This window comes from Plutella xylostella, chromosome 25 (genome assembly GCF_932276165.1).
Source record: "Plutella xylostella chromosome 25, ilPluXylo3.1, whole genome shotgun sequence".
NCBI classification, from domain to species: Eukaryota; Metazoa; Arthropoda; class Insecta; order Lepidoptera; family Plutellidae; genus Plutella; species Plutella xylostella.
In genome coordinates this window covers 1142424-1170222 of record NC_064005.1, presented here as the reverse complement: position 1 = coordinate 1170222, position 27799 = coordinate 1142424, and the positions used below count along the sequence as shown (strand labels likewise).

Genomic DNA, 27799 nt, shown 5'->3' with positions numbered 1-27799 from the left:
CGTAAGGTACGTTGAGGTTACTGTTTACAGTAACCTTGAAGTACAGATAGTAAAAAAGAGTATTTCGGTATGATGACTAAATAATCGCATATAGACACTTACTAAACAACACAGCTTATAAACTTAAATTACTTTTACTTATCAGCTATCACTCTCAAAAAATTAAATGAACACGAAATCCTGAAAAAAAAAACTGGGAAACAAATGCCTTATCTAAGCTCAGCCGTGTGCTTTGTGAAACGAGACAGACTTAGGCATGGAGTTCGAGTTAGAAAGAGATGGCAAATAGGGGTGCCATACAGATGCAGAAAAAGTATTGTTTTAAAGACAGTTTTAATTTCCCGAAGGTGATTTATCACTTGTTTCTGCTCGCCTGGTAGGAGCATATTTAAGTTGATATTTTTTTATGTTAGGGGAGCGCTTTTGCAGGCTAAATTCGAAATTGGAACGTTATATTTTGAATAAAATATTATTATGAATTGGGAATGTGTTTGCGGGTTATGTGCGGAGGTTTTTGCTTTGGATGTTTCATGACTTTTATCTTCGTTTTTACATAAAATCTATTAAATTTTCGATAGTTGTAAAGTAGATGTTTTACGCTCGACGGCCGCCGAAGTTGGAGTAAGCGTTGCGAAGTTAAGCCGCAGAAGAGTAAAGCTGCTTACTTTAAAAGCTAGCGACTTGTTATCTTGTGCCGAAGTTTCGAAGGAATCCGCTAGGCCGCGGTGAGTTTACGTTTGGTTAAATTTTACTCAACGCTTGTAAGTACCAGGAGTTTTCCATTAAACTTGGTTTAGAGTTTATATTTTAAAGCTTAATTAAAATGCTTGCGTATAATGTAAGTTGCCAAATTAATCTGGTTTCACCTCTTGCAGTAGCCATAACTAAATATCATAATACTTAGCTAAATAGGTCGTGTATATTTAATACAGTATATTAGCTAAAATCAATCAATACTTTATGTTTCTACTAAGATCTCATAAACGATAGGAAGAATCGACCACCAACATGGATCAAATTTTAAATTTCGAACACAACAAAACACGGCTAATCACCAGTTGTCACCGCTTCCCGCCTTGATTTGCAAACAGTCATTCCCAAACGATTGTATGTTGATTTCTTACTGAGGTGTATCTTTGAATAGTTAGATCGCATAAGAATCATAATAGCTTGAAACAATCTGGTTAGATTCAAACGCCGTGAGGCCTTCGTTGTTGTTTTCGTCAAGCGATTTTCGTCTGGACGTGAGGTGTCGTATCTTTCTATGCAGAGTCGCAATATTTTTTCTATCATTCCACCTACTTAGTTAAATTCTTGTTGATACCTTTAAGGTATGTATTTATCTCTATCTACTATTCAAGTAGATGAGGTATGCACACAATTTATTGTAGTTAAATTGAAGTCAAATCTGCTAGATAAATGGATAATGGAACATAATTATGAAAATTGAAAAAAAAAACCTAACCGCTCGCCGCTATGTCTGTAAAAGCTGGGAATTATTTAAAAATGTATGAGTAAAATATGTATTAACATAAAGTAAGGAAGGCTTTGTGCTGGCCATTACGTATGCTAATGCCTCCACCTGCCCATGTGCGCCTGGTAGCCCTGGTACAAACAATTACTAAATGGAAATCAGGTACTATTCTTTTTTCTTTTTGTCTTTTGGTTATAATGTTTTTTTCCAAGAGGGCAACATAAAGTTTGACTCATTTGATCAATTCCAGACGTATAAGTCCTGAAGCAGCACTCAAAATCTGTTTCTCCATTTCCAACTAACAAAAGGGCGCCCTAATAAACAAACGCTAATTAACATGTAAATTACTTACAACCAATAACAATAAGGTAACCCAACCGACCTAAACAGTAATAACAAAAAGCGCATTTAGAAGGATGAAAATGAACACCGCAGAAAGAGCATTTACGGGGCGATTTTAATTAGAATAGTCCAGCCTCGGGGCGACCGCGGCCTCTCGTAAACTCGTAATCAAGCACACACGGCACAGACCGAGATGCGGTAAAAAAGTTCAAAAACTTCTCCTTTGCATTACTAATGTGCCATGCTGCCCTGGTACAATAAGTTATGACAGCTATCGATTTGTAACAAGAATTTTTATATTTTTATTAAGATAAAACTAGGAAATGGCAAAGGGCTCCACAACTACAATGTCCTTTAGAATTAGGTAGAATTATTAAGTACACTTGAAAGTATTTGATCATAGATATCCTTTTAAGAATATCTAGAAAAAAGACAGCAATTTTTGTAACAATGTGAAAGTTTATAAGTATTGCTACGTCTTTTCTTGTTGTGTGCAAATATATAATATTCTATCTATCTATCTTTATGTTTCCAGAGTACCGAATTTCTTAAAATTATACGTGATTATTATGTAATAGTTACATGTGACACAAATTTTCAATGTCTTGTCTCATTACTACGTTACAAAATATGTGACACCGTTGAGGTTAAAAGGCTCTTTTAAAACATTAATGAACATCTTGTGACACTTTCACACGAATGTTCATTAGATATTTTGTAATTATTCATTCGTTCTATTTCCGATACACGAAGTTTTGAGTCTTGAGGCCAGAACTCATGTCTGTGCTACAAGTTCATTAATTTCCAAAGTGACGTGCGAGCCGCGACGCTGAAAGTCACTTTCATCAAAACAAAAATGAGCGTGTGAATAGGCTACGTAGCTATGTACGAAATTAAATGGTTATTTCAAGTGTCAAATAACACTTTAACCGTCGTTCATCAACTTTAAAACAACAGGAGTGCACGCTTTCCGGATATAAAAAAGTTTTAAATTTCGAACGGAGCGTTCGGAAATTCAGAATCAATGCATTGATTACAGATCCGCGGCGTTTCATGCCCGTCACGAGTCGGTAATGCAGAATAATTGGTCTCACATCAGTTTCCGAACCGAGATTTTGCATTTCACAATGTACTCGACCGTATCGGCACACGTTAAATTTGTAGACGGGCATAAATAATACATAAAAGTGGCAACTATTGGATATTAAGTGACAATTTGCTAAGCTGTTGTTAGCATTCGTAGCTCACGTCAAATATTCAAATCTGTCTGCGGCGCGTCCTCGGAATACGGAATGTGATCGTAACTAGATTCGATGCGAGTTCGCAGGTTTTACAATTGGATTGTGTAGTATCGATTTGGAATCGATTACAGCCTATCGTTTTTGACATTGTGCGAATGCATTGTCTGTGTAATTTTTAGCTCGTTTGCGTCGATCTGATTTATGACTGGAATATGAAATGGGCACTTCTGTATGTTGTACATGTGTGAAGTTGCATATTATACAATGACTCGAGTTTGATGAATTACTTAATACAATAAATATAGAGATACTTACTTAAGTAAGTATACTTAGGGCGTCTTGCACAACAAAGTTAAATAAAATTAAATAGTTTGTCTCTTGCTCTGACAGTATAATGTCAGAGCAAGAGGTCATAGATTTAATTTTATTTAACTTTGTTGTGCAAGACGCCCTTAAAGAAATAATATAGACAAATTACAATAAATAGGAACTTATAATAAATAAATATTACTACAAATCTAACCTACAAACCTAAGGTCTCAAACCTAACCTAACGGTTCATACAAACTTACAATTCAATAAAACTGAAACAGAAAACTCCATACAATTTTCTCCTGCAGTTTTTGCATAATTCGCCCTCGGGGCTGCCACAAGTTCCCTTCAAAAATCGGCTAACAAAGTAACAGTGGAGTGTCCTCAAGTGGCGGTCCCAGATTCGATTACCGGCGGGGTCCATTGTGGATAAGTTAACTTTATTTGCTCGAGTGCCCGATCATTCGATTTAGTGACGATTACAATGCGTAAGAGTCACTTGGGTTGTGGTTCTTTTTTGAATACTTAGGTACTATTATTTTCTTTTTATTGCCATATGCACATTTTTTGTAGTTTCTTTATTCTGATTTGATAACTATTCGAAATTAAAGTCTTATAGAGTATTGATGAATCATTTGGATTAGTCAAGGATTCAATTCTCACTTAAAACATTTATAAAAGTATTTTTTTATATCGAATTTAAAAAAAGTATACCTGTAAATTGAATTTATACTCCTCATTAATCCAACTAAACGTAACAGAGGTCTTGACACTTCCCGCCAGAGCGGCCATTTTACTTGACATCAGTAGCGCCAACCTAACGGATGTATAAAATCTGTATAAGATGAGAGCACGTAAAATAAACCCCGAACGAGTAATAAAACACTCGCTTCCTTTACAGCCACTCTTCTTTGTTTAGGGCCCACGGACCATCAAGATTGAGATTATCCCCGTGTTTATGCAACATTCTCTAGAGGGGTTGGATCATGAATTTGCTAGATACTTTTCATGTTGGCGCCTGGAAAATGTTGGCTGTTTGAAACGGCAGCCATAGCCATGGACGTTTAAGAAACAATACTGCTTGTCTATGGTGTTGTTAGGGACGTCATCATAATACTCGAAGATACATTTATAAAGAAAGTTAGTAAAGTTATGAATGTTGCGTGGCCATTAGTTGCATGCTACAGTAACTTTAAATGAGGGAAAAAACAATTATTGAGGCTTTGGAGACATTTCAATTAATTAGGCAGATTTAAGTTTATTTGGGAATGCCCTGCGCGCTTAAACAAAGGCTAGAGAAGACAAAGGGGAATCGTTCGGAAACCAAACAACAGTCGGACAAGAGATCTCTTGTCTTTATTTAATCATCGGACAATTGAATCGTGGCGACAAATTCACACGCCCCTGCAATCTCCTTAAACGAGTACTTAAGCCATACCCTTTTCCACCCTCGGACGCCTTCATTCTTTTTATATCGCAACTTTATTAACGTATAAAGGTCTGGTGATGGCCCTTTAAGAATTAGGATGCGACCCAGTCGCTTCAGGCTCAGCCAAGAGGAACAAATGGAGTGACGGAACCGAACCGACAAACTTCCGACTTCGAATAGTCGAGGCGCATCCCTTAACAATTAATAGCGCACTTACCGTGTTCCTAATTTGAATTTGAGTTGAGCGGAAAAGAAAAAGTAAGTTCTAATGATTTTTGGCCGGTATCTGAGATGATGATTGAATTTAGTAACAACGATTTTGAGAAATGGCTTGTGACAGACCGCGCAGCTCTTTGTAGAAAAAGAAAAAGAACGTTTTAAATGTAGTGGTTAGATAAAGAAAGTAACAAACATAAAGTTAGTAAAGAAACATAGCACTAATAGCCAACAATAAGATGAGGTGATGTCAAATAGCACTGATCCGATTTACATGTCTACCGAATGCACTAAAACGAAATCATGAATGAACCAAGTATACTGCTCCCAAAACATTATCCTTATGCTCTCTTTACGACCTTTACCCCCATCGATACGAAAGGGTCACACCGCCACGACAACCATAAAACCATCGCCGTCTCCCTCCCTCTCAAGGGAAGCCCATAAACCCGAAAGAGATAATCACGAGGATGAGTCGAAATTTTTTTTTTTTATTATCACCATCGGCGGTGCTCTTTTATTTCCTTTTTACGGTCCGAGTACCTCATAAAAAGACAATAAACTTACTATTTACAGACCATCAGGAAATTGTTAGGCGAAGAGGTCTCTTTACGACACATGTTTGCCTGGTACGTAGCGGGTGAAGCTGCGCTATTTACGATTGGGCTCGGGCGAAATGATGGCCCATCATCTGCTACAGTGATCCGTCAAGCACCCAATGAAACTTCTGCATGAAGTGACTCGGAAAAAGTGAAAAACACCTGCAAACCAAACATACATCAAAAGTATTAAAATAATTTATTTACAGACGTAACATTATTAATAAGAATTATCATTAAGTAACATTAAATGTTGATAAATCTATGAAAAGTACTGGGATTTCAGGACAGCCTAGCGCCTGGTACCGTACAGAATAAGGTTACCCCAATACCAGGGTACCATAACATAGTTGTAGTAACTAAATTCCCACTTTATCAATGTATCAACATTCAGCGGATTATGAGAAGTTTAATTTCACTTTAGGATCCCATCGAGCGCCGTTGTAAAAGTTATTACATTTATTACTTAGCCAAGTGGCGCTTTTATGATTTAACACTGATTCGGCGTATTTAGTGGCCACAATTTACGAGCTTGGTAATTGTTTTGATATTAGCTTTGATTTTACAGTAGTCGTCTTTATAGTTTAGTAACTACTTTCTGCTCCAACCGTTGGCGTTGTTGATATTTTTTATAGAATAAACAAAAAGAGGAAACGTACGTAAAGTACCATTTACAATGGAAACAATGTTATAGTTCCACGTCCCTCAAATACTATCCCTTAGTTTCTCATGTTTGTTTGCAATAAGGCCATTGAGGTTTTGTAATATCTCAACAAGGGGGTACCAGGGACGAAGAACTCCGAGGGAGCCAACGATTTCAATATTGTGAATTCCGAGGATGTTCGCGCTGTAATGAATTTCGGGACTGTCTTGTGGTTTTTGGGATCCACCCATGGAACCCTAGACATGGCAGAGTTATGTCCAGTTTGTGTTGGTAACGAGTAATTATATGTATAACACATTACAAGGTGGTTTTAATTAAGTTTTATATAATTATTTAATAATAACTCAGTCCAGAGATTCCAGAGACTAGTAAGACTAATATCAGTCAATAACATAAAGTGGAGACGGAAAAATAACAGAGCTAGGAAGGAAGTGTCGAAACAGACATGGAATATCGTCTTATAGCCAAATTAAATATCAGCCCAGAAGCCTTTTTTTCGTGTCCCAAAGACATTGGTTGAAGAGTGCCCGTCGCGGGGTGGTACCGGCCGCGGAATGTAGTTTTGCCCAAAATATATATGGTAATAAGGGTCTATTATTTAGGCCCGTCCATTCGTATGATAAAACTGAACGACTGATATTTGCCCACAGACGATTTCTATGGAGATTTCAGGCTTGTTTTGAGGGTAAATCTGGGTTGCGGCATGAAATATGGGGCACGAATTTTCTGGGGAAAAATTGGGCGGAAATAATTCGTAGTTTGAGAATGTTTCCTTTTATTTTTCTACCTTCTTCTGAGGAGATTATAAGATAGTTAAATGGACAAATTACCGTGGGAATTGCAAGCATAATTCTAGTTATTTGTTGAGCAAATGTTTGGGTTTTAAAGAGTTATGCTTGCCGGATAGAGACTCACGATAAAAATACTTGAGAAGATTAAGTTTTTGTTAACAAACACAAAGTTATTTACTTTCTTGCTCACTGCTTCCCTTCTCGACTCAATGATGTTTGTTTAGAAGCACTTGAGGCCCGGTGACTGACAAACTACGCCGTTCTACTGCAGTAGGATCGTTAGTGACAATACGCGTGTCTGTCAATATCAATATTATAAAAATATTAGAGTGTTGACAGCCCTGTCCGCCTGGTACACACTACAGTTTACATCCAGATGCATAATTGGTGTAACACAAATGGAATAACATTTTGCTTGTTTGATGATTTATATTTGATTTCATGATCGAATATTTAATTATTTTGGATTTAGTATACAGGCTGGGCACATGATCCAACATTTTTTTTGTGATAGAGATAGGAATTATTTTCTTCTTTGAGACCTAGATCCAAAACCAAAACAATAATCAGAAGGGCTAGCACGGGGCGCATTTAATGCGTGACAAAAGTTTTGCATCGCCCTCAGTCACATCGCGCAGCCTCAAGAATGAGCGCGACGGAGAACTTTTGTCACGTCTTATTAGCGCCCTGTGCTACAGGGCCAGATACCCTTATTTTTTTATCTTTTTCTATTAATAGTTACCCAAATCTTTTAATTCTATTTTTCCGAGAGCACCATATGATTCTTCGTCGTATATCTCTCATTTGATAAAAATCACCGGCATTCGTTATCGGGAGTGAATTTAGTAAATTCCCCAGAACAAACACTGACCGTAGATTAGATAGAGGCGGATGAAGCAGCTGTGTGCTCAGCGCTACCGGGCTGATAAAAGATGAAGAAATTCGTTCATACACTCCGTCATTGGGTGCGCTTATTTGGATAACTCTACCTAGTCTAAGAGTTGCGACAACTTAGTGTAGGTAGGATGGACCAATGGTGCATTTACATACCACATTTTATAAAATACACATACGATAAAAAAACCTGAATGTGGCCATAACATTCTTGCCACTACTCGATAAATTATCTATTGAAGGTGTTAAAATTATTCGTGAAATGGCCACTGGTCCCATATGCTACTATTCAGTGTAACCATCTGGTCCCCTAGGAATTAGGCTGTCAAAAAACCAAATAAACGAATTATAATGACCCCAAAAAACAAGGTGTGACCATCGATTTATTCGAAAATAATTTGACGACGCGTCCAATATGCGCGTAGGACAGTGCAGCTTAAATTGCTGATCACACGCGAAGTGTCTATCATTTTTTTTTGTTGCTGGGGTCCCTGCGCCCCTGGTAGCGTGGGGTGCCGTGAGATCTTCTCTCACCTACGGACGGACACGCAAACCCTGTTTGTCGTAATTGTTTCATTATTCTTCTATTAACTCCACTCATGCGATAATTTATCATGGATCGGACCCTCGATCTGCCTGGGTGGCGATTTGAGTGGTTCTTTTACTGTGTTTTCTATGAATTCTGCTGGTAATCGCATAAATAATTATAGTTATAGCTGCAATTTATATCTTTTCGTTTAATGCTTTGTTGATTTTGTATCTGTTTAAAACCGGCAACCTTCAAAAGTACCAGTAGAGCATAACTCGGCAGTAAGTTGCACCGGTAATAGAGAGGCTCGCGCATCGCATGTCCTAGCTAAAACACTGGGCGTAGCCACCACGCCCCGCGGCTTTCAGTCTTCAACTTGAGGGTAGCCGTGCAACGCTTTTAGCTTTTTATGATGCTACAAAGTCGCCCGATAATAGGTTACGTCCAACTTAGACTGTAGATAGCATCTTAACAAGTACTACATACAAATGCGAAGCCAAAGTGTCTGCAAAGTACTAAAATTCACAACTTTTTTGAAAACGTGTTTTGTTCTTATAGTCAGTACAAGATGAATACTATACAGTAGTAAGTGTTAGCAAACTGTGCAAAGGCAGTATAATTTTGCAATCCAGGCACTGAACAAAACTTTTAGTTCCATAGAGAACTTTTTGTCTCAAAAAAGGCAAAGGTTGTAAACATACAGCCTACTCTTACTGAAACCGTGTTTTGTTTGTACATTTAGAAAAGTCTGCTTCTTTAATTTAAGAATACATTCTTTTTATTTTTAAGTAACCAAAAATTACCAAAATCTTTAAAAGGCGCCTTACAGAAGTCTTATAAAGTGCACTTTGCGTTTTCCTCGTTGCAATATTGTAATTAAGTCATCAAGATAGGTCTTAGGTCGAAAGGCGTGGTTTGCAGGCATTAGAGGGAAGGTCTAGATTTATTTAGTGGATGTACCTGTAGCTTTAAATGCTTTGGTGATTATGAAGATTCTTAGAAGTAGATTTAGAGAGGGTTTGACTTTTATCATTATCTTAATTACTTACCCTTATGTGCAGGTACCACATGACCAGTGTCCACTTAAGTCTTCTAGCCAAGTATATTAGATGCTTTCCACATTTTTCAGTCTCTCATTTTTAATTCAATCTTTATTTATGATGTACTATTCCATTCAGCTAGTAAGTCCTTCCAGATCGGCATTGATTCACTGAATAGTACTTTGTACCGTGTACCGTGGCTTGTCTATTTGCTTGCCATTTTCCTGTCCTCGCTTCTCCTTAATGAATTAATATTGCCAAGTGATATTCCCGTATACGTGTGACGTCACATTGGTAAGAGGCGATGTTGATTAATTAGCTTTATTAGCAGTCCGGGGCGGGTCCTAACTGTGCCTCCACACGCGATGCCACAACCAGCTTGGAGGTTATACGGACCTTAGAATAAGGAGTGTGAGCTTCAGAAATAAGCCTCTATGGTCTTTGTATACCTAACTTATGAGGAAAATAAACCTTCCAAAATATGTTAATCTATACAAATAACCATGTAAAATTACTAACAAAACTCCCGAGATGCGGAATCTTTTATCATCGTGTGCCACTGGCTAATCTAATCTTGAAACAGTTAATAATCAGGCAAACATTCGTGAATTCCCACTAAAGTAATTAACATGGCGGTTGTGAAATGGCGGGAAAATATCAAAATGGCGCAATGTCTAGTCGCGGCCGGTAATATTTACTTTTATTGTCGTTTACTGGAAGTGTTGCTTAGTTTAGGATTAGTACGGATTCGGGTTCGATGGTCTGGCTTATTGTATGATCTTAATTGGGTTTAATTATAATGTGATTGCCAACCTTTTCTATAATTATTCCAACAGTGTCACGTTCCCTTCTTCTCATCTTGTAACTTCCGTACAGAAAAAGCTTCCTTCATTACGATTGCGTTTGTTTCAAAGAATCCGTGTACCAGGGCGGAAGAAGAATAGAGGAGGTGTATTTATTAGTGTAGCGAGATATCAAAGGGATGTGGTGAGGCTGGCGTACTGGATACGGAATGATTCCAGGAACGATGCGCCTTTGTCGTGTTCCGATTGCAGCACGTGTTACAGTAACAACTAATTGTTGTTAATAAGGTGTTTAGAATTTTAGGAGTTGTTGTCTTTTTACTTCAAACAATTTGTTTCATTGTTCCGCTTTATGATAGACTGAAGACACATGAAGACCTAAACTAGAAGCGAATTTTGGTTGGTCAGTGAATACGTGTCGCTTTAACGAAAGTAGTTGCCTAATATAATGTGTATTGAACATTTTGCTCTTTGGCAGGAGAGCATGAGAGACAGACAACTGTTCACATAAAATTAAATAATAATGAACTAATCGGGCGCTGGAGGAGCGAACAATGGCGTCGTTAATTGTGCCTTTTGTTCGAGCGAATAGAAAATTTCATGTCTAACCGCCACTCAAAATGGCCGCGCGTTTTTATTATAATTTGTATTTTAATGTAAATTACTGGGCTTTTGTGAGGGCTCAGGAGATGCATCTTTCTTTTATTCTCCTTTGTTGAAAAGGCAAGGAGGTAATTAAGTAGGAAGTCTAATGAAAAGTTGATTTCAAACGACAAGAACGACTAGGAACGCAGAGATTCGGTGCGCTTTGATTCAGCAGTGAATACGCGGTGCCTGGAACCGCTGTTTGTTTGTCAGACTCGTAAAACTGTTACGTAGTGTAAACGAGCTGCGTGTGGCCAGTCCTTACGGCGAAATCCCGACAGATGGGTCGACATCAAAAGGGTTTGCGGTGATAAAAAACGTTAATGTGGATTACTGGTAACAACTCTGTAATGTAACTTTTTCCAGGAGATTTTAACTGAAAAGAAATGTTTGGAATTTAATAGAAGCTTCGGTTTGCTACTTTAATGTTCACCGATTTTGTAAATATAGGTTAATGGTATAGTAGGTGTGGCTTTAAGAAAAAAAAGCCTTTCTTCATCCCTATCTCCATCCTATGTATTTGTTATTTCCTCGTACACCATAAATTTCTGCCCTCGTAAGGAAAACATCGCATTTTCCAGGTATTTTGCGCACTCCATATCGCGGGGATTTCAGTGCGGGAATCATTAGCCGGTGATCCCCTACACGGCATGGAGCCCTGGTCTCTGCGAGGCACTATTGCCGAATTTTCCGGGATTTTCACGCGCCCCGGTCGTGTTAGGGGAAGCTTGTTTGTTCTGAGGAAATCAACAAGCATTATTACTAGCAAGTAAAGAAAAAAATACATGGAAAAACCATGCACACTCTCGAGCATTGAAAAAGTTCCACCTGCCGTTGCCGTTTTATATGTATGTAACCTTTGCATTGCTCGTTAGTATAAAATATAATGTGGCTTAAGGCTGCTCACCTGAATAATTGACTAATAAGGTGAAAAGCTAGTGAACACTGGAAATCCATTAGTGAAATTCCACATAGGTATTTAGAAAGAGACATTCAACAGTCGCCAAAATAATAATCAAGCAATTATATCCAACTAATACCTACGTACGATAATCGCGAGCGGCTGCGCGGTTACATGAGGCTCAGGCGGGCGTTATTAACCGGGATTACCGGATCCGTATCGGAACCCGGATACCCGGATTTACCCCGGATCGGGAGCTGTACGAAATGATAAAAGATACGTGCGCGAGGGTACGTCTTGCGTCTCCGAATAGGTTTTCTTCGGGCGGATCTACTTTTAAATTGTTAGTTATTTTCGCTTGAGTTATGTCGTAGGGGACCTCACGAACGCATACGAAAAATCCACACAATCATATCTTTTAGGTTTTACTCGTAGCTGGTAGAAAATGATTTTAGCATTAAGTCTGAAGTAGGTATTTAAGTATATGCATAAATACATTATTTTTAGGACAATCAAAAATGAACATACGAAAGTAATATTCTTTATTTTTATTCCAAAATGACATCAACATTTTATTTGGCTCCATACGTAACGTCGCAAAAAGCAACAAACAAAGCAAGCCCCCAAGTACATAAACCATTATACCAGGCGGGCAGAGACCCTAGGCGTACCGTACATCATCCGAAGGCGGGCGAATCCCATGGCACTATCAGGGAACAAGTGATTGCACTTAGTGGCCGTGGCGGCGTCACTCGTATCATATCAGCCGCTGCAGCGCTATCTATCAAGCGTCCTCCGCTGCATTAGCGTTGTCGCGTCGATAAATTATAGGACACCTCCGCACCCATGTTCGCCTGGTACCGGAGAGAGATTTCTTTAAAAAGAATTGTGTTGTTTTTCTTTCACTTTACTTGAGAAGAATATTTTTCATACATAAGTATATTCATATAGGTAGGTCAATCACGGAATGGACTGTTCAAATAGCCATGTGAAGATAGTGGAATAAAAACAAGAAAATGTAATTAAAAATGGAACGTCGCGTGTTGGACTAGTCAACACTTTTTTCACAGATAACAGAAATCTAGGCTGAATAACTGAAGCGCGTGCCGCCATTACGTATACAAAGTAATTGTCCTGAATTGATGACTCTTTACGGGCCGCATTCCGTTGAAAACTTTCAACAAATAACTACGACAATTTCATTCAGTTTAAGGGCAGATCGAAAATTAAACAACAAACTCTACCAAACAAACGAACATCGAATATGATAGAGTAATTCAATCCAAAGTATAAAATTATGCTTAGTGAAAGCCCCCAAGTCTATGGCAGAGTCTTTGGCAAACACAAAAGTTCGGAAACAAATGAGCAATATCGTTTATAAATCCACGTTTCTCTGGTCCCGGCCCATGCGTGCAGTTCCTGAACAGTTAGCCGACGGTTAATTTTGTTTGCATTCCATTTCCGAACGATCAGCCTCACGATCGGCCCGATGCCACTCGCTCGGCTGCATTTCGTGCTAAACTGGAGTAAAGGATTTTAAACTCAGGTTTTCGTATAGGTTCGGTTGTTGGTTTACACTAAAACACCTAGTTGAGTCTATCAGAATTATAGTCATAACGATAAATGTGAATCTTCAATATGTGCACTTGAATAATTCTGCAAGCATTTTCTATGTACCTGGTATATAAAAAAATGTGTTCAATGAAATTAATGGAATTTTACACTAAGCAATAGAAACCATAACATAATGTAGGTACGGTTTTACAATTTTAAATCTGTACTCTATAAGTTAATCAGACTCAATAATAAACATCTCAGTTAACTGGGTTTAAAGTTTAAACCGGAGTTTCGCCAGCCGGGTGTGGTGGCAGCGGCCTCCCGGTGACGTGCCCACTACTTGGAAACGTACGTACATTTCCACTTATTATGTGCTCCGTTTACATGGAGCCCGAACGCTTGTGTTGCAACGGTCTACTTTTTTATTTAAGTATATGTATTTAAAAAATACTACAATTGTTATAAAATTGATATAAACTCAACAAGACAGTTTAAAAGTTAGTAAGTAGTAAGTAGGTAGTTCAGATTACTTCAGATTAAGACAAGGTAAAAGTTTGCTCATCTATCATTCTAAAGATACCTGAAATAAAATATACGACACAGATTTTTTAAACTTTCAATTTGATTGCTCTATGTTGCTGGGTTCGTCTTACGCCTTCAGTAAGTTCACTGATATATATTATTTCTAATAAAAAAAAACTATTTTATAATAAAGAATAATGTAAAGGTTTTATGAATCATACCAGCTTTCTTTTCTCTATGCGGTCGCATGTAAGCCCTGCTCTAGGGGCTTGCGTGCCGGCCGGCCAAGTGGGAGTCGGGTCTTAATAAGCAATGCATTTATAATAATACGTATTCCTATACACACATGGACTCCTGGTACCGTGGCTATACTTAGCTTAGGAAACTAAGTCAGTAGTACTGGCGGGTTTACCTACTAGGGAAACAGACAACTATTTCAAAACTGAACGTACACTTTTATTTTTACCGCCGACGAAAAGAAAGAGGGGTTATGGGTTATAACTGTTATAAGTTTACTATGTCTGTGTCTTTGTCTGTGGTAGCGTAGCTCCCAAATAGCTGAACCGTTTTTTTTTGTATCTTAGGTATAATTGTTATTCCGAGTGTTAGCTATACTTATTGGTAATGTCTGGGTTTTTTAAATATTGGTTCGGCTATTTCATAACTTACCTTATAATGAAAACAGAGTATTAGTAATGCTTGAAATACATTAACCTATATTATGCCTATAACGCATTTCATTTTACCTACTCTCAAATTATTCCTGTCAGTCTCCTGTCAAGATTCAAGTTTTCTTGTAGATAATGTTGTCAATATGTCAAATATTTACGATACGCAATCCGGTTTTTACCGATAAGGTGGTGATAAAACAGTTAAAATGTTCGATAACCATTGATTATTCGGTAATCTTCTTATTTTATTTGATAAGAGAATAAAAATATAGCTCGACTAAATCTTTGTACTGACTTATAAATTTTCTAAACTACCTATAATGTTATTGATTTTCTTTATTACAAAATAGCATCTCTATCTTTTTAATCAATTTTTACCCGGATGTGGTTATATCAAAAAATAACCAAGAGTTTTCTTGTTACTTATTTAAATAATTCCCACCTAGAAATACAATTTTAGATGAAGAGTTGTATTTTACTGTGCCACTCCATTCTCCGTGTAAGCAAGTAATCGTAAAATTTACTGAAAGAAGGACAATATTTAACGACCTATCTCTTTTTGTTTCAGATGCCATGGGTGAGTACTGGCAGCACAGGAAGCGGCATAAATCATGGCGCGAAAAAAAAACATGTTAACAAAAATTCCAATCTCCATAAAACTCGAAATTATTATGGTCTCCCGCCATTTTTTTACGCAAAAATAAGTCAATCGCCAACACTAGAAGTCTCGCGGGATTCGACGCGCGTCATAAACTTTGATTGGGTCATTAAAGCATGTTAATTTATTAGCCTCCCGACCTCTCTCATTTGCCATAAACACACAAAAATACCTCGTAAAACTCTTCTATTAACGTTCATTTATATTTTACGGCGTTTACGACGTTTTAAAATGGATATCGCAGCCCGCGATCGAAAACCACCTTTACTACAATTAATGCAACGTGCAGATTTGTTAACTATAGGAAGAACAAGACATTCAAAATTTTAAGCGGTTACCATTCATATATTTCATTCAATAGGGAAACAAATTCAATCATTTTTAAATTACAATACAAAAGTTCTCTTTGAAAATCGACTAGTGATCGCAAATCAACGGATAGTTAATTTCATTCACAAAAATTAAGAATTGATAGAAAATTTGGATATGTTTCGAAATTCAAATTGAGAATTTATGATTTGAGTGGTGATTAGGTAGGTTAACCTGACCGTTTGTAAAAAGGAGAGATTTAGGTACTTAATTTTAAAGAAGTATTATTATAAATAAAGTACTTATGTTTTGTTATCGGGTTGTAAGTACGCCAAAACATTGTTTGTCGTGTCCATTTTACAATCGGCTCGGAGGTAATATCAAATACCGAACGAACTCTTTCGACGATTTGAAAATCAGAATTAAAAAGACCTTACGTATGGAACCCAGAATAAGATTAATAGTTCTCTGCCTCAATATCATTAACAGACCCGAGACAGACGTAGCCGATAATCGTCCAACTGCTAAACAACATTTGTTAGTTAATTACAAAACGAATTAAACTTTATCATTTATATTATTATTTTGTTCTCAAACTGGTTTCCGATTGTTGCGCTGACCAGGCTCACAGGATCATTCAACCAACCTACTTACTTTTTTTCTAGTCAGCCTTACTTTGTTTTCCCTCCACAAAGGTTATAGTTATAGGTATAGTTTCAAAATGCACTAAAATTTCTGAAGGGTCATTTTTTTTTATTATTACTTATTTTTAAATTCATAATATGTATTATAATTTATATTTTGTAAAATGATGCCTTTAATAACTTGCAGAAGCAGCCAATATCAGTTTTAAAAAGGCGATGTTAAGTTCCGCAGATACCTGTGGAACTTATTATATACTTATATATATAACTATGTATATTCCACAGTTACCTTATTACTTTACATACTTACAGATTTTATAAACCCTTTCAACACAATGACGTTAGCGACAAATCGCAACAATTACTGCTAATTCTACAAATTACAACTCTTTGTTGTCTAACGTATGATTATAATCTTTCATCGGAACACTGTTTTAATGACCGCGGCCTGATTGTCCACTTTAATCGTCACATCCTCTGTAAGACACACGTAACTGTCAAGATGTGCACGAGAATGACAGGTGTCAGTATCAGTGTAATTATGATTTCACGCCTTCAAAATTTAGACCTTTTTTTACTCGGATTGCAGCAATGTCATATTCTCAAAAAGAGCAACAGGACGAGCACAAAAACCCCGTCGGCCCTAAAACCCAATTTCAAATTTGGACGCAAGATGGCGGCCAGCGAACAATAATATATCAATCGTGATTTACCCGCCACGGCCGAGGTCGACGACCGACCGAATTTCGTTCAGAAACTGCACTCGCAGAGTAATTTATTTGTGACCATCTATTATTTTGTAGACTCGCGAGGTCCTAAACTTGGCTGACATTAATATATCATTTTACACCGACTGCCTTACAAGTTGTTGCTGTTTCTGTCGCTCGCGCCCGGTGCGTGCCGGCGGGAGGGAGACAGTGATAGGGGGCTGCGTTCGAGTTTTCACTTTTTATAGTAGCAATATATTTGATCAGCTGATCGGTGTGACGTTTACGGCCAGTGTGCTAGTGCGTAATGCTTATGAAAATAATTTATATTACACAGTTTGTTTTTTTTATGCGCAGGTCGCGTTGGCTAGGTCATGGTTTAGATTATTTATAATGTTGAATATTTTGTAATATTTGTCTTTTAATGATGGCGGCCGTCGCGGTTCGAGATTTATTGCCATTATTTAGCGGTTGGTGGTTGTTCGCATCGCTTGTTGGTAAACAACCGACATTTTGCAGTGGGAAAGTGTGTTTTATGGATTATTTTTGTTCCCGTTCCAAATAGTGGTCACATTTCTGATGGCTATAACTTAGGTGGTGAAATAGTGGCTGTATTTACAGCTGTTTCCAACATCTAATAGCTTTGAGGACAGTTTAATTAGGAATTTGGTTACAGCAACTAAATAATACCAAATTATTAGACACTGACTGTATCGTTCATTTCGTCCTTTCATAGTATTCCTTACTTCGTCAACATTTATTCAACCTTCCAGTACTTACCCAAATTCCGAGTAAACCAAGTAGGTACTCACAAGACGCGGCCGGGAATCGAACATGTATACCACATGTTCGCGGCGGGGAGCGGAACGCACGTGGTCTTGGTAAATATTTTTGGAGGCAATCGATTTCCGAAATCCATTCTGTACCCTCGTGGTAGCTGCTGACGACGACAGAGTAACGTGGATACGGCCGTACACTGCATGTTAACCCCTACGGAAAAAGAGGGGTGTTATAAGTTTAACGTGCATGTATCTGTCTGTCTGTGGCAGCGTAGCTCCCAAACCGCTGAAATGATTGTCGTTTTGTTTTTTAGGGTCGTAGGTAATGCTACCCCGAGTGTTCTTAGCCATATTTCATAAAAATTGGTTCAGCCTTTTAAAACAGTTACACATGTCGTGTATCTGTGTAGGTGTGCCTGTGTATACGTTGCTTCGAAACGGATGGACTGAGTCCAATGCAACTTTCTTTACGATGTGGCATTTGAGGAGAGTGTCCTTAGCTATGTCACAGAAAAAATTGCATAGCAGTGCGAAATACACTTACCTCAATCTCATAATTGGAAGTCGCTTATAACTATCCAATATTGTACCAATGACATTATTAGAATGATTAGGTAGAACTCATAAATCGTATCATTCCTAATTTGGCCACGCGTCGCATCCACACTAGTCCATCTAACATTAGCGCGTATCGCACTGGCTGGCATCATTAATCTACGTGACAGTTCAAAATTTAGTTACCGAGGGTCGCCCCCCCTCCCACTACCCCGCCCGCACCCCCGCCGTCGCCATCTTGCACCCACTACTCAAACGTTACAAGTTCCTCTAGTGTTTAGGATTTTCCAAGTGATAGAGTTATAAGTTGGCTTGAGTGTGTCTGTGGAGTAGCTGCTTACTGGAGTCTACCGCTGTTATTTTAAAACGTAGACTAAAGATAGTTCTGGTTTAGTCCAGTGTTTCCATACAAATCAGTACATTCAGTAATTCCGTACAAATAAAATGTCCATACGAATCAGTACAAATCAGTAATTCCGTACAAATCAGCATATATATATATATATATATATATATAAATCAGTAGTCTAAAGCTGGATTTAAACCTGAACTACCTTTAGTCTTCGTTTTATAACAAGGAGGAATACTTCAGCAAGGTCCAAAGATTTTGTATGGTTATTCTCTCTATGGTCGGACTTCAAAACTCTACATTAGGGTATAAATGGTCATACCAGTCATACCTACCTACCAAACGGTTTACAACTTTTACAAGAACTATTCTTGACCTCTGCTGGATCTATTTTTCTGTCAAAGTGTGTTATATCAGCCTTCTCTTCTTCTTCTAGTGCCTCTCCATTACTGGAGGTCAGCTATGCATACTTTTCTCTTATTTATTTAATACTTTATTGCACAAATCCTAACTATATTATTAATATTATAAATGCGAAAGTAACTGTGTCTGTCTGTCTGTCTGTCTGTTACTCTTTCACGCCAAAACTACTGAACGGATTTGAATGAAATTTGGTATACATACGGTCTAGACCCTGGGAAAGAACATAGGCTACTTTTTATCCCGGAATTCCCACGGGAAAAAACCTTTTTAAGGCGAAGCGAAGCGCGCGGGAACAGCTATATAATATAAGTTTACAAAAGGTGGACTTAATGCTAAAAGCATTTTCTACCAGCCAACCTGCAGGGGGCTACAAGAAAATGAATGTATTTATTTCATAACATTTACTAAGTATCCCAAAAACCCCTCCAGCACAAAATTCACGTCAGCATTTGGCGTCAAAAATATTCATACTCTATTCCCATGAAATGAATGAATGGATGTTAAAAAAACAATAGGGTGGTCTAATGATAGTTTGATGGTGACTGTGCGGGGCGGGGGCAGTCACTAAAGAAGTGACTAGCATTTGTAATTGGGGACAGTGAGTTGCGAGAGTGACCCCCGTGAACTATAGGGGTTTATGGGGTTTGTGAAACACACTCGCAGTTTTTCTCCTATTCGGTAGTTGCTTGTTTCTTTAGGGTTTTTTGGAAAGCGAGTATGTATTTTACAGCAAATATTAATAGTAGTAGGTAAAATGTTAAGCAGCTTAGATTTGCAAGCGGTTCATAAAACGGGAAAAAACCTGAAAAGGATCCTAAATAAAAAGTTTAGACTGTACTGAAAAGGCTTTACACAAGGAGTACGTAGTCCTTGCAATAAAATACATAAAAAATCGAGCACTCTGATACAAAATACAAAAACGAGCGAGTCACCGCATTCGGAACTCATACCACCATTAGAAACATACAGTTCCATTTTCATAAATTTCACAACCCCAACCGTCTTCAACCTAAAACACACTCTTTCACTTTCACGATAGAGCTGCTATTCCCTCGTGAGCCCAGTGATTTAGGCTATATCGAGACTAAACCGAACCGGGTTCGAATAAAATGCGGATCGTATAGAAAAATGTGATTATTCATGCCAACTTTGAAAAAAATATACACAACCATGACACGGGGTTTCTTGTGCTACGCCTGTGTGCGTGCTAAGGTAATCTGTAGGGTTGGCAATTCTGCTTTCTAGGTCACTGCCCTTGCTTGATTGAAATGGATTTTATTTTGGTAAAAAATATGTGAACCTTCCTTTTTATTTTGTTGCGAGACTGGCAACTATATTTGGCAACATTTTTAACCCGAAGTCTAGTGAGGGTGTTAGGAATTTGTTCAAAAACGATGATCGATGACCGATTCGATTGCAGATGTTAATATTCGAACCTACAGGCAATGGCACCAACGTCAAAAATATTATTTAGGTACCTGCTTATGATTTACCTAACCTATTATTGTTTGTACTTTTACATAGAATTGGTAAGTATCTATTTTTTACGTTTTAGTGGTTTTTGAAGTCGCTTCTTGCACTTGAGAAACATGTTGATGATCATTTTCTTATACACTTATCGTCAAAAGTATAAGGACATCTTGTCCCCAAAATCACTTTTCTTCGGTTAATTTCACAATTATTACGCGTTCTTCATTCAAAATAGTTTCCGCGGTTCGTTCGAAATGAGTTTTAATTTTATTCGCGTGTTAATGGCGACTGGCCGCGGGGCGGGCGGGGGGCGGCGGGGGCGGCGGGGCGTGGTACCCAAAATTGCTAGTTTGGAGTTTCGGACTGCACCATTTCCAACCACGTGCTTTTATTTTATGGACGTGCACGGTGAGATGTTATGATTTTGTGGGTGTTGCGTTTATTAAGTCGGCCGTAAAGTTGTTCTTTAAATGTTGGTTGTAAAAGCTTTGTATTTTTGTCTCCATGATGTCTCAGAAGGTCATCTTGCGATATTCTGGTCGCTCTGAGCAGCCCTCAAGACTTTTGGGACATCCTGTATAATAAACATTAAAGAATGCTTAGACAACTTTACTTGCTTAGAGCAACTTAGGTATCCTAATGCTTAAGTCCTAATAAAGTGTTTAAGTTACTGCCACATACGTCATCAATAGTCAAACTGTCAAACTGCACGGCAGGTCACCTGTTGCCTGTTCTTTCATCTATAGATGCAAGGTGTCGATACTAAAACATTATTAATAAGTTTTAAATTGGTCCTGAATAGGCCGATCTATCTACGGATACAAGCAAATATTTTGCTTTTAATGCATAAAGGGTAGTATGCCACTAGTTACTCGTAGCATGAAGTAAGTATACGCGAAACATCCAGGGTACTACAGTACGTCAATAGCCACAAATGATCGACTAGCGGTGGCCTTGACACTAGCTGTCACTTTGACAGATGTCAAAACGGCGGCAAAAAAGCCCGGAACTGTCGCCCGTCTAATGGATGGCCACTTGTGGTGCGCTGACACTTTAAATGTTTTACTTCGATACTGTGTCGCTGCCAATACGTGTATTAAAGTTGGAAAGGGATCAATGTTTATAATACTAGCAATTATTGCTTTTAGCTTTAGGTCTGGCTACACAGTAGGTATGTATAGTACTTGTTCTGAGGTCCGTTATCTATCGATTTCATCCAACCTCCTTCCCATGTAGACGTTATAAAAACATAACAATATCCATTGCAAACAAAGAACAAAGGCCGAAACGGGCGTTCGAAATTCGAAAATTAACCCTCAACCGCGCTACGGAACGTCAATTATACCCCAATAGGCGAGTCCTATCGATCGGCCGGCGGTGCCTATGGATGACTTACACTCCCTGTCAGGTGCCGTACGCAGGTCTGTACCCTCCTCCGGAAAATGTCGACGACCTGACCGAGTGCCGGACGAATATACCCCCCATTAACACCCCTGCAGAGCTTACTATCGAACGACAAGCCGTACGGAGCTTAAGACCTTACAAAGTCTGCAAAGAAAGTGAAGTCTTCAACTTGAATAAGACAGTAAAAGACGCATCGGATTCGTTTGTTGCAAAATGGGTTTTATGGGTGTGAAAATAGGGTGGTCGGTGTCGGCCGCCTGATCCGCCCAGCCGGTTGGGCGGGCGGCGCAATTAGTGCATTTTTGAGGAGGTATCGTGATGGAATTGAGGATTTCCTGCACTTTTTTCTTCCAATATTCATTTCATGTTTTTCTTAATAGCAAGCGCAGCCATAGCAGTATAATTTTTCCCTTTCCTAACAGAAAATCTTCAGTAAAAACCCATCGTCAATCATACAAAATCATCCCATCATTCTCGTCACAATCCCAATTGGAATAACTTTGGTCGTTAAAGCTAACACAACAAAACGATAACCCTTTTCATTGAGGAGTCCAAATGAGTAAAATAAATAAGAAATAAAGCGTTCGTGCTGCTTCCCCGGTCGGCCATAATTCATGATAGTTTTTTGGCAGATAATTGCAGTCAAGGTGTTAATTTGGTATGTGGCCATTGGAGGGTTAAAATGGCGCTTTTGTGCGTCAAGTTGGTTCTATAAAAGCTACTGTGTGTGCCGTTAGTTAAAAATTGTAAACCGAATGTTTTTCTCTAATAATAATACACCCGAGCAATGAAAAAGTTTCACTTACACGTCAAATGGCCAAATTTTTTATAACATTTCATTTATCAATTCATATCAAAATTTACTTACGTTTTTATTTGGTAATATTCTAATGCGCTGTAAATGTACTTCAACATTGAAGACGGCGTTTTTTTAACATAATATATTATTTATTACATAATATTACTTACCGCTCTTCAAAAAGCACGGACATAAAAAGACAGTCTGTGGAGTGATTAAATTATTTCAAAAATCAAATTCATTTAAAAGAACATTTTGACCATATATTATACCCAGATTTTAATATCTAACCCGGCTGGGAATCGAATCCGGGACCTTCAACATAGGGTCAATAATAACCACTTAAATAGAAAATGATTATGACATACCTATAAGATAAGTGTAGAATAAATAGGTGGACTCAATGCTAAAAGCATTAGCTACCAGCCAACCTACCTATACTTAAATAAAATGTTTATAAAAACTCGATAGCAATAGGAGTTAGGGTCATAAACACTTTATATAAGTAGGTAGGTTGGCTGGTAGCAAATGCTTTTAGCATTAAGTCCACCTTTTTCTACACTTATATTATAAAGGGATGTAATTTAGGAGGATGGTGGATGGCAGGCGACGTCTTAGCGCTGCCGATGGCAATTTCATAAGCATCCAGCGGCCCTTTTTGAGAAGTTTTTGCCACAATTATAAGTGAAACGGACTGCCGACGGCGAGTTTATTGAAAAATTGTTATAATTGTCTCTGCCCGTTTGTCAAGCGTCGTCGAGTAATTTTTTAAGTAAACTCTATCGACTCTATGATTTTGTTTTTTTTCCAAATGATATAATATCGCCATGTTTTAAAAAAAAGGTGTATGGTTTGACTTCTACGGTAGTCAATTAAACTCAGGCTCTGTAAACGTTAGCCTATATTGTGTATTAAAGGAAAGATCCGTCTATTTTTAAATTAAAACAATGAAATAATTGTAATACAAGCATTCAAATTCAATAAAAAAAAGAAAAATCCCATTCTCAGAATAGATATTTAACCCAAAACCCTTACAATGGAAGAAACGATCCGATAACAGTAATTAAACCTATATTTCGGCCAAAACCACCTGACCCACGGCTAAATAACAGACGCACAGGAGGCCGTACTAAAGTTACCTCTTCACAGGTCCAAATATTCTGGCTCAGCAATTATCGAATAAAACTAATTGTAGGTTGCGTGAAAATTATTACTTTCGGAAGATCTAATTCTGTTTCTCATACAATGTTTTAATATCTGTTATTAAGCTCAGAAACACAGCAACACTCGTTCAGAAACGATACGAATCAACGAAACCGTTGCGAAGGTGTAATATTCCGAGTAATTGTTTTAATTTTCCGTCCAGAAACAAAACAACGATGAATGTCTAATTGCTATCTTTTGATCGCTGCTCGGAGTCGTATTGTTTCCTTTGCCTCAATTTTCTGTATTTTTTTTAATGCACATGTATGAAAATAACGGCATATTTAGACAATTTCCCGGACAAATCCCCCGCCGGGGTCGCGGCCGCCCTCATATAAATAATATACTATTGCCACCTTCGCTTCGCGCCCTTTTTTTGAAACTCGCACAGGTTATTACAATTTTTCGCCTTATGAATATAGCTGGGAACGTTACATCGTTATATCCCATCGAGGGAGTCACACCTCGACAATTTTACTTTAATTCCTACTTAGAGTGCCTTCCTTATTTCGGTTACAAGATTCCCCGTATTCGTTTTATGGCGTCAACTTTCTTACCGGCTCGTTGATGGTCTCATTTGCTGTTGTGACAATGCAATTTTACTTTTATGTGCTGTTCCTCATCAGGGGTTGTTGAAGTTGGTGTATTTTTAAACGATTTATGTGAGCTACGAGTGGGGAACAGTTGTTACAGAGAGGTCAAGGACTTTTCTGAAATTGAATGTTCATTTTTGCTAGCATAGCGCGTCACCGCGGCGCGATCAATCATACATGCACCATTGCGCTCCGTGCAACGCTCTCATTCCAAATTTCGAATTCAAAAAAAGAACACGATACCAACCGAACTTACGGCGCTTGTGTTCTTTTCAAATTTCAAATTCGGAATACCCCCTACGGTGTTGCCCGCTGCGGACCGATTATAGGAGAACTCGTTATTATTCTTCAATTAAAAGAATCGCAAAAGGAGCAAGCCAATATAATTTCCCGGAATGCCTTTTCATATAATTGCACATTTTATTTTAACTTATACGACATTAATAGCAATGATTTTGATATAAAGATATGATCAAAAATGTTAAGTGAACTCAATAATATTATGATGGTCATATTTCATCAAATATACGCGTCTCCATAAAAATGCTTGTGTGGCATAACGCGGCGTTTCCATTATCACCAAAAAGTAATGTATACGGTGTGACACCGTTAAAAAAGTAAGCAAAATCGCTAATGGTGTATGATATTGCGCCCCTCATTGGGGTAAGAACTGGGGTGGTAACATCTTTGCGCTCCCAAGAGGTGTGTTTTCGAGTCGAGACTTTTTTTTCTTTTTTATGTTTTTTTTCCACGTAATGAATGACGCTTAGGTCCTGTGAGAGTTGGTCGAATCCATTAGATAGGCGGGAAGAGCTTAATGTAGTATTTTTTCGTCTCGAATCGACAGTGGGCTGAAAAAAGATGTCGCATGTGTAGTAGCTGGAGGCCATTAGAGAGAATTGTAATGGCTTTTTCTATCTGTACTAACGTAGAGGGTTCTATTTTTGAATGAAATGGTATATACGAAATGTTATTTGTTTTTATGTTCTAAACAGTGAGTGCAGTGCTTCTTTCCCAGAAGATACTAATATTTTTGTATGAGATTGAAGACTATGCTCATAATAATATAATTCTTCTTGATTTGAAATAATTTGTGATACCAAACACATCAGTGGTTAAAGTAAGGCACCCTTAGGAACCTAACGGTGTTATTAAGATAAAGAAACATTTATTTGACACTCTGTAAACAACACCAACAATTCAGAAAATAATACAATACAAAACAAACAATAACACAACAGGTTGCTAAACAGAGCATTAAAAAGGCGCCAGCTCAGCATGTGCTGTAGAGAATAAGACCACAGCGCTGGTTCTATACACCATTATAAAATTTAAATGGCGTCGCTTACCAAAGACTAACGTTTCTTTTTTTTCACAGGCAAATGGTGTCCGTCGCGGCGGGAATGGTCCTCCCCCCCCGACGTGGCGCGGAGGGTATACTCCTCCGTGTTCCTCGGCAGCCCCGGTGAGTACCCAGGTAAATATACTAGGGCTGCAGAGCGGAGGCGGAGGTTGGCCGACTCTGTCATGTCAGGGAAGCAATGGTACCAGCGTGCCTAGTTTCACCATAGCCTGTTAGATCATTAACCCCCTGTTACATTGTAAGTGTCATCTAAAATAAAAATTTCATATTGAATTCTTGACAGATACCTATGTCAAAAATATACAACTTATCCCTTGTTATGATATAACAGGGTGTAAATGATCTTACAAAGTATGGTTAAACTAGGTCTTAGGCTTGGCTGATTTTCAATGTTACTGTTAAAAAGTGCGCAGAGTTATAATTCTTAAAATTGACAACAACTGCATGTGCCCATGTGCCCTAAACATGACATCTGTCAACCGCCGCCGCCATTTTCGATTTTCCAACTCACCTTGTGACGTCACTCAGAGATATGGCGGCCCATCCATCAAGGAGGTTGTTTGCGCTCCAATCTTCGCAAGGTCATAGGGACAGCAGTTTTGGCGCCAAACCCCATGTAGGTTAGATAAAGTCTTGTTTGTGTTTTCTTATGATGATAATTCTTTGTTGGATTCTGTGTTATCTAGATTAGAAGATGCAAGGAATTTGTAACCTACTAAATTTAAGTAATTTATTTACCATAACAAAAGAAAATCATGCTCATTTAATACATTCGGTTCTAAAAATAAAAGTTATCTAAATTCGTTTTCCGTCGTGGCACGACTTCTAAGTTTCAATAATGTTTTTCACAATACAATAGTTCATAATATTATAACCGTATTAATAATATTATAACTTTGCCAATAATCAAGATACGTATGCGTTGCTGGTTTTAGTGTATTTTTTCTAAACACATCGACGTAAGATTCGATAGGAGTCCCCGAATGACAGGTCATCGATCAAGCCGCTATCGGGAGATCGGCGCTGACATCTCGGCGGGCGGACAAGGTCGCTTCTGTCAGCAACGTCAACGAACCTATGACACTTTTTCGTAGAAAAGAAAAGATGCGATGCCATGAATGAACAAAAGACGACGAGTAGAAAATGCAAGCACTAGTTACGAGTGTAAACTAATTTATCATATCGCAGAAGATGACGCATTGACGACAGAAACAAAATCCTCAGAACAATCGCTGCCAAAATAACAATCAATCTTGTTAATAACCGTACATTTGTACTAGGCTCACAGACGTCTGTAACTGCTAAACTAAATACCTACAGCGAAATCCTTTCTGCAACTAACTCATCTCCGACCAGTTTTCAAAATTCGAATCAATACCCCAGCGCCATCTATCGACGCGTCCCACAGACCACATTGACCCCATCAATCCAAATTAGTCCTCATATCTATAGGAATACAGTTACAAATTACTCAGACAGCGTAATGCACTTCAGCCGTTATTCGGGATAACAGGAAAACAATAGCCATTTCACTCTTGCCAGTGTGATTTGCGTGCATCTATCTCGCTCTTGTTTCAACACGTCAGCTACATTACCCGTTTCCATTACACACTATATCAATTACCGGGCTTTAGCTGTTTAGTAGAGACTTCGTAAAATCTAGACCTAGAATACTTGGACTCTGTGCTAAAGTGTTACGAGTACGGGCACACAAAATATTGTTACGCAGTATTAATAATTTAAGTACAAAAATAAAAGTAATAAAGAATTTGAAGTAAGTAAAATCGAAAATGGAATCGGAAGCAAAGTCAATTTATTCGAAGGGGCTTCGTTACAATTGCGATTTTTATCTAACGTCCCGAATGAATGCTGCCGAAGACGGATCACCGTCGGAACCTGGTCGGAACGCAGCG

General features: G+C 38.2%; 1 protein-coding gene across 6 annotated transcripts in view; it reads left to right on the top strand.

Moving 5' to 3' along the window:
• The window catches only part of LOC105381563 (homeobox protein homothorax), a 200644-nt gene that overhangs the window by 82732 nt on the left and 90113 nt on the right, over positions 1-27799 (top strand). For 2 of the 6 annotated variants that reach the window (XM_038107214.2, XM_038107212.2), the window contains exons 8-9: positions 15199-15207; positions 25902-25988. In XM_038107214.2, coding sequence (XP_037963142.1) covers positions 15199-15207; positions 25902-25988 — 96 coding nt within the window. Of the gene's footprint in view, positions 1-15198; positions 15208-25901; positions 26001-27799 lie in introns of all 6 variants that reach the window. The other 4 variants (XM_048630193.1, XM_048630192.1, XM_038107213.2 and 1 more) reach the window with 2 other exon arrangements.